Source organism: Ammodytes marinus, assembly GCF_949987685.1.
Source record: "Ammodytes marinus genome assembly, chromosome: 12".
Lineage (NCBI taxonomy): Eukaryota > Metazoa > Chordata > Actinopteri > Uranoscopiformes > Ammodytidae > Ammodytes > Ammodytes marinus.
In genome coordinates this window covers 16,655,641-16,663,860 of record NC_137216.1, presented here as the reverse complement: position 1 = coordinate 16,663,860, position 8,220 = coordinate 16,655,641, and the positions used below count along the sequence as shown (strand labels likewise).

The following is an 8,220-nucleotide window of genomic DNA, read 5'->3' as shown; positions in this document are numbered from 1 at the left end:
TCCTCCTCTGAAACTACATACTGCACCTTTAATACCTATGTGATAATGATGATGTTAATGGAATTGTATAATGAACTATAATTTGTAACCATATTCCTATAGTCATTCAGTAAATTGCATAATTTTTTGATGGCTTTAAAAATGATTTGGGGAAAAGTGACTTCTGGAGAATGCTTGTTATCAAAATAACTTTTTTTTTAAATGTAGTAAATATCTCCTCAGAATCCGCTAATTGTATCTAGGCCTACTTTGTGTGTGCACTGAAAAAACCAAGTGTTAAAACACAGCCTATAGCTCTGCGGGCATGTTGCTAGGCTGTGTATAAACACCATCTTTTTTTTCAACGCACACAGAGCGTGTAGGACATGATGCAGACTGGGAATGATTAACAAGGTGTGTGTGAAAGAACTGAACTTGAGGATGAACGTATAGTTCTTGACCTATAGGGTGCGGCCATCCTTACCAATACAAAACATTTATAATAAAGAAAATTGTTGTTTAAGCTTGAATTTAAATTGTGACTCTTTTGGATTTTGTTCTGCTCTTATGGATTTTCTTTACCACAGGGATTTCTGATTTTGTTTGTCTCCATCTGGTGTGAATGATCTCAATACGTGTGTATCGAGAGGCAAACCGCAGGAGCACGCTTAATTGAGTCATGAATAGAAGCTTTTTTATTCAAAGGTAGCCATTTGTAAACATCCATGTTCTCATAGCTGCCTCTGGACTGGAGTGGCCCCTTGAGAGCTGCATGGTGACAGGACCTGCATTCAGTTATCGCCATCTGCTGTTTATCCCTGGGAAGGCCTATCGCTGACGGTCAGAGTGAGTATTTTAAACACACGCACACACACACACGCGCGCTGTATGACTAAAAACCCCCACGTCTTATTGACAGCTGTGAGCATCTTCTTCGCACTAAAATTCCAATTAAGTGCACATTGAGTTTTTTATGCATCTGTTTTTAATTACATTTCTTAACTTCATTAGTTTGATATCAGTGCACAATAATCTTTAAAATATCGCAATTAAAAATCGGATGATTAAAGCGGAACATAAATAGGCGTTGAATAATTGATCTTTATACAGCCATCAGTCAAATAGGCCTGGAGAAGAAAAGCTACCTTTTTTACCACCTATTTACTACATAGGCTATTTTATGCCTTTACCTATTCTGGTCCTTTGCACTTTTTCCCCCACGAGAAATACTTTTCTTTTGGTGTGTCACTTCCTTTTGGTTGCCTAAGATAACATTTAGCAATTTAGCTTTGTTACCCTCTATTGGCACACAAAGTCCTTCAAAAAACAAGTGTTTTCCAAGTCATTCCAAACCAAATGTAACGGTGGATCCATTGAGTCAAGAAGGGTTAGCCTTCTACTGTTAATCCAGCATCACTTCGAGGAATGATTGATAAATTACACGTTGATGTATCGAGTCGCTCCTGCTGTGTTTTCCATTATAAGGCACTCGTTTTTTTAGTTTGTGTTTTGCCAGGTGAAAGTGTCATTAAATTGACCTTTACATTTTTTTTTGTTTTTGTTTTTCATATTCTGGACCAATCTGCAAACGCAAGAAAGCGTAGGCCTAATGGTTTCCTTGTGTGCCTCATGCGCGCAGAGAACATTATTATCTCATTAACTAATTTACATTATTTCTTGTGATCATAGTCAGATTAAAATATTATTTAGCCTTTATCGAGCACCTTTACAGTTATGTAGCTAACCTCCGCTCTTTATTTCACGAGAGATGCTCCACACGATGAGTACATGAAACATAGGTCAATCACGTTTGTTCAATGTCAATTTTAAAACAACTCGTTTTAATAGGGCCACGGGGTTAATATAGGCTAATAGAAAAATAATAACTTACTTTTCCTGATAATAACATAATTTATTATTTATTTAATCACATTACAGCAGATACAGAGATTTGCACAAAAGCATATAGCATACGGGTTATGTAAAATAACCGGCTGAGATGAACAGATAGACATAAAAAAGACTGTAAGGCTACATTACCAACATTAATAATAACTTCTTTAACAGTAGCGTCTTGAAGGTCTGGTAGCCTAGAGCTTTGATAAAGTACAAAATACATTTATTTTTTTCAACTGACAGGGATAATTATGCCAGTTTATGCTACACAAGAACATTTCATTTACATGATTATATTTATTTACTAATAGTTAAGGCTATACTTAACAGAAGGGGGTTCGCTTTCTTTAAACACTAATCTGATTTTTATCTATGCTGTATACATCCAAATCACTATCACCAAATGTTCAGTATCATTTACATTATATTCATAATTACAGTGGGTTTTTTTTCTGACATTACTGTGGAAACATGGCGCCCAACGCATGACAGAACAGAGCAGTCAGTAGTGCAATAATGTACACTTTGGCCTTTAGGTGACAGTCCTTTTTATCTTGTTTAATGATAGATAGATAGATAGATAGATAGATAGATAGATAGATAGATAGATAGATAGATAGATAGATAGATAGATAGATAGATAGATAGATAGATAGATAGATAGATAGATAGATAGATAGATAGATAGATAGATAGATAGATAGATAGATAGATAGATAGATAGATAGATAGATAGATAGATAGATAGATAGATACACTTATTTAACTGTGAGGATAGAAACTGTAGTAGCCAATGTCCTTTGTGCAGTTCTTCTCGCACTCTCTCGGTGCCAGCAGCTCCGACTTTAACGGGGACACTGTCTCTGAAACTGGCGTGGCAGAAGGTGAGATTCTCCTCCGTTTCGCCTGTTCAAAGATGCCAGAGTCGCTGGAGTCGATTGACTTTATGGAGGACGGCGTAGTCTCTATCCAGCTCGACTCTGACGTCATGTCCTTGGGTTTGGCCTCCTCCGAGCCGCCGCCTATGGGTGACCTCTCCGTCGGTATGGAGTCTACCTCCTCGGCCAGGTAGTTCATGGTGCCCGCTCGGCCACCGATAGAGTTGGCGGCGGGCCAGCATGAAAAGACCGAGCTGGGTTTGCTGTTGACGCCACAGTACTGCGGCGGCGTGCGTCCTCCCCAGCCCGACGGGTCTGCGTAATAGCCAAGAGGCCGGTTGGAGCAGGCTGCAGTCGGCAGCGGAAGAGCTTTCACTCCGGCCGCTGCGTAGGATAGCAAGGTGGCCGCGTTACCGGCGAAATCAGCGGCGTCGTATGCCGAGGCAGCAAAGTCCAGTCGGTTGTTGGCAGGGGTGACAAACCATCGCTGCGGGGGGGTGGCAACAGTGGGCTCCTCGCTTTGCTGCGGGGAGAGCAAGCTGTTGCCGAGTGGGACGCTGCGCTCCGTGCCAGGACCGGTCCCCACGCCAGGGTGAAAGCGAGATTTGGCATAAGTGCTGACAAATTGGTCCTGCAGGAACGAGCTAGGCATGGCATATCTCGCACCCGGCACGATCTGTGAACGCGGAGAGTCACCCGGCGATGGAGTTAAGCGGTCGATGTCGCAGCCTGTGTAGACACTGAAAAGATGGAGAGGAAAACAGAGAAACAATTCAGAGACTGAAGCGTACGTCATGGCTGTTTGTCTAAAAACCAAAGACGTTAAGTTCAATATCCATTTAATTTTCCCCAATGACTTTGTTAAGCAGATGTTCACAACTAATAACCAATAGCAACATTTGGGGGCTTTCGAAATAGGCATTCTGCCTCACATACAGAAAAAAACACATCAAAATTCTCACACACCAAAAACTAGTTACATGTTCAAATCTTCATTTTACGGATCAATATTAAAATTGCTCCTTCAACATGCACTTGTTTACAGTACAAGACAAGACAAAGTCATGAAAAATGAATGCTCTCTGAACCACGGAATCATCTGAACGAATATTTGGATCATTCAAAAGTAGCTTAAAAGGGCCGTGTCAGATGGATTTTCGAAATCGTATGAGCCTTTTCTAATTTAGATAACATATGAAAGACAATATAGAATTTAATCTTATTTTTTCGAAGAAAAATAAGAGGTAACCCAGATACTTTATAGATTCAGATGACATCATAATATAACAAAATAATAAACAATACAATAAACAAAATTGCAATCGAATAAAAGTCGTGAAAATACTGAAAGAAACGTAATCTTACGTGTCATAGTTGTCCCGAAATCCTTTGGCAAACGGATTGTGGTCAATTTTCAGTTGCGTAATCTGTGGGTGAAAAAAATAATCCATTTAGGCTACTAGAAAACAAAGACGTGTGTTTATGTATAGTGCAGCGTCAATTACAAAAAACAGGGTTCATATTTATTGTGGCCTTTCTTTGGAAAAGCTGCCAATAGGATGAGGTAATTCCCACTCAACTTCTCAAAGAGTTCGAACCTGTATTCTAGCTTCCCATTTAAATCCGCATTGTTGTTGTTTTGTTTTTTTGTTGTTTCTTTACTTTGTTTCAAAATAAATCAGCTAAAAAAGCCTAGGCTAATATTTGAAATTGCATAAAATTCATCATGTTAGAATAATATTGTAATTGATCGAATAGATAGGCCTACGACTTTTTTTATTTCTTTTCTTTTCGGTGGGAGATTCAGTGTCTTAAATATGAAGTGGTCGTACATCAGTATTCTGGTAAGCTGTGACGGCGATGAATTGCGTCTCGGTGAAGGTGAAAGTCTGGACTCTGCCTGGTTGGCTGGTGTCCTCTGTCCCATCCTCGTTTACTTCCACCACATGGAGCCTGGGCTGGTACTTGTGGAGAGACTGGAGAACCACCATCTGGAGATCCAATTAAAGACGCACGTCAGGAATTCGGCTTCAAACTTTGGATAAATGATTAAAGCAGTGCATTCCATATCATTTGATCCTTATTTTATAATTGGGCAGCTGTATTTGAATTGGAAACGATGAAGGGGAAATAAATAGACTATACAATATATGATTTAATAAAAGAGAAAGAAAGTATAGGGAAAATATATTTGCAACTTGTGTTATATAAATAATGCAAACATTATTGAAGCCAATTAAGCATTGGACATGTTGTTGCATTACCTGCCCCGTGTTGTTGGATGCACCTTTGTTGTTTGTGAGCTTAAGCTTTCCAAATGATATTTCTTGACGCATCCAGTGCGCACCGGTATTTGGTGAATCCGGGTGCATATAAACCCTATTTCCTAAAAAGGAATACGCAAAAGTACACAAAAATTAAACACATCATTTGTGATTTCTGACTTCATCTTAAATTGTTTACCAACATTTTTTTTATTCTGAATGTTTGATTTAACAGTGGTCAAATTGTATCAATTGAAAAAGACAATTTCAGTGTGGAAATACAACTGTCAATAAATGTAGGAATTCATAAATTGTAATACCTGTTACATTTGTGTCTGCCTTTCCACATGGCACCCACTTGCCTCCTTGAAATCGCCAATGATTTGGATCAGCGAGTATAACATCCACAAATATATTGTAGTGAGCAGTTGGGTCAAGTCCAGAAATGTTGAAGCTTAAAAATGGGAACATTCGTCTGTGAAAAAAGGAGCATTGGTTTAGAAAACACATTTCATAACAAAAAGTACAAAACATTAAATAATAATAATAATAGAGGGAAAGAGCACAAAATCAGATTACATTCACAGTTTTTCGTATGACACTTAGTTTGATGCAAAGTCCATATTCCCCTTTATTGGGGAAAAAGTTGATAATATTTTTTTATTCATATCACATTTGAATTTTGAAAACAAAAGCATCGAAGTAATCTAGCCCAACACCTTTTTGTGCGCGCACTTACCGCCCTTGCTTTGTGATGATCATCTCTGTTTGGTGCCTGTGAAACTTCAGCCACAGGGCCCTGTTGCACAGATACACCTGCGCTTTCCCCGGAACCAGTCCCGCCTGCGCCGAGGAGAACTGGTAAAAAGCCCCTCCTTGGTAAGTGTGTCCATACTGTTGCGCGTAAGGGTAGCCAGCCGCCGCGTAGCCTTGAGGAGAAGTGTTGCTCAGAAGGCTGTTATAAGCTCCGTTAGTTATAACCGGGTGGTGGGCCATGTAACGGCTGGGGCTTCCAATGGAGAAAGCCGGGTGCGCTGTTCCATGCTGGCTCGGGTAAGGGAACATGGCACTGGTAGCTGCTACTGAGACTGACTGTGGCTGAGTAGATGACGGAGAATAGATGCACCTTTCTCCTTCAGATCCATCGAAATTATGACGAATGTCAGAGACTCCGTGAAGATCAGGAGAGAGTTTGCCCCTCTGGACGTCCCCTGATGCGTCCTTGGAGTCGGGAAAATTGTCTGCCTCTGACTGATTCGTCATCTCCCTAGAGTTTTTTTTCAGAGGTGAACTTCTCTCCAGGTTGTCACTCGCAGATATAATAGGATGGTCCTGCAACGAAAGCTCTGATGATCCGTCGGAGCTCGAAAAGCCACTGCCCACATTCATACATTTCTTAGAGAGTTCACTCGCTGGCGAGATGCAATTCTCGACCTGCATAGCTCAATAGGAAGCGCACTTTCAGCTCCAACCCTATATCACACGCCTTACTCTAATCCAACACTATGAAAAACGCCTCGCTATGACTTGACTTTACCGACGGCAGCAAATTAGCCAATTGACACCATCCTGCAATCAGGGAGGATTTTCTCTCCATCACTCCCCCTGCTTTTCTAATGAAACGAGTAATGCAATTGGTTAACTCAAGGCTGTAATTTAATTAGACAGCTCTTAATTAGGACAATCTGTGGAACGCTGTGAGCAAAGTGATGTGTTTGTGGTGTGACACGGGCCTATATTGGATTCAAATTTATGGAATCCGACGGTTTATTTTCATTTATAACAAGAAAAACATCCCCCAAAAATAAGGATAAAAAGTACTATGCTTATAAAGGCTGTTTTGTCTTCTGCTGGCAGCCGTAACGTTCCAGCTGCGTTATTTACCTGTTTTTATCTGCGTTATTTACCTATTTATGTGCCATGAGTGCCAAAGTATGTCTGCCGAAGAAACCAAGATATATTATTAACACGCCAAAAATGACAGCCCATGACAGGCAGTGCATCTGATGCCTTAAAATGTTTGTGATATAGCGTGAAATCATGGCGTCCCACTGAAGATGTGTTTATGAGTCCCAGTGCTGGTAAATATTTCATGCCTTAAAGTTATGAGCCGTCGGACTGATAACAGAGCTGCTTCAGGCAAAGTAAATCTCACATCAAGTGAAGGGAAGTCAACTAGGTTTTGGGGCTGTTGATTTTATAGGCCTACGATTTAAAATCTGATTTTATAAAATCCACCTTTGTTTTTTGGAAAAGTTCAAATGTTAGTTAAAAGTCATTTTAAGCCTGATTGACTGGTTATTATAATCAGAACTGCATGAGAAAAAATTAATTTAATTTTACCTTCAAACTTACATAAAAAAAATTGGATTTGAAGATTTCTGAGTGGAGTTAAAATAAGCAAAAGTAGCTTGAGTGGATTGTTAATGCAAACCCCTCAAAATGTTCCATCATTCAATTACACGTTCTGATCTTCGGTGAGATCAGAAGTCCTCACAATGAAATAAAGTATTAGAAGGCGTTTACAAGTTAAAGTGCAGAAAGTGAAAGTGGCTGCAGCCAGCACAAACAACTCGTTTATCAATTTGCTAACTTGCTAAGTTAACACAAACTGCTTTTGAAGGTCGGGCATACAAGGCACCCTACAATTGTATAAAGCCTTGATTATTTACCCTAGATGTATACATTTCCAGTCCATCTGGATAATAATAGACTACAACCTTTATGACGATTGTCTCGAAGAAGTGTTGATTCAACACTATTTAAACACACAGTAATTAGTTCGTAGGCCTATATACTGTGTATACATATGTATTTAATTATTATATTACATTTTTTTAACTGTAGTTTGTGCAGATATTTTCAATAGCATTAAGTTCAAATGTCTTTCGCATAAACAAAATAGACAAGATATAAGACAAATTTCAACTTAAAAGCCCTGACCCTTGCTTGAAAAACAGATCAAGTCCACTTCACTGAACATCTTTTGGTTGAGTGAAGCATCCTGCAGTTTGTCATTAACCAGCAAGTGTGCATTGTCCAATGTGAACCATGGCATGGGTTAATATAGAGGACCGATCAAGGCCTGCTTCACTGGCAGGTACATCCAGCCAGTTTGAATCTCTAATGAACAGCCATGAATCTCTGATGCTAACAAGAGGGGTCATTAAAGTAGGGCTATAGGGTCCAGCAATCTATTCCTG

General features: G+C 39.6%; 1 protein-coding gene across 1 annotated transcript; it reads right to left on the bottom strand.

The window, feature by feature from the left end:
• Nucleotides 1-2,637: 2,637 nt before the first annotated feature.
• tbr1b (T-box brain transcription factor 1b) lies at nt 2,638-6,457 on the bottom strand (the record flags this gene model as incomplete). The annotated part of the gene is made up of 6 exons (XM_080037593.1): nt 2,638-3,493; nt 4,119-4,180; nt 4,586-4,744; nt 5,018-5,139; nt 5,338-5,492; nt 5,757-6,457. The coding sequence occupies 6 exons, from the start codon at nt 6,455-6,457 to the stop codon at nt 2,638-2,640; spliced, it is 2,055 nt and encodes a 684-aa protein (XP_079893719.1).
• Between the last annotated feature and the right edge of the window lie 1,763 nt (nt 6,458-8,220).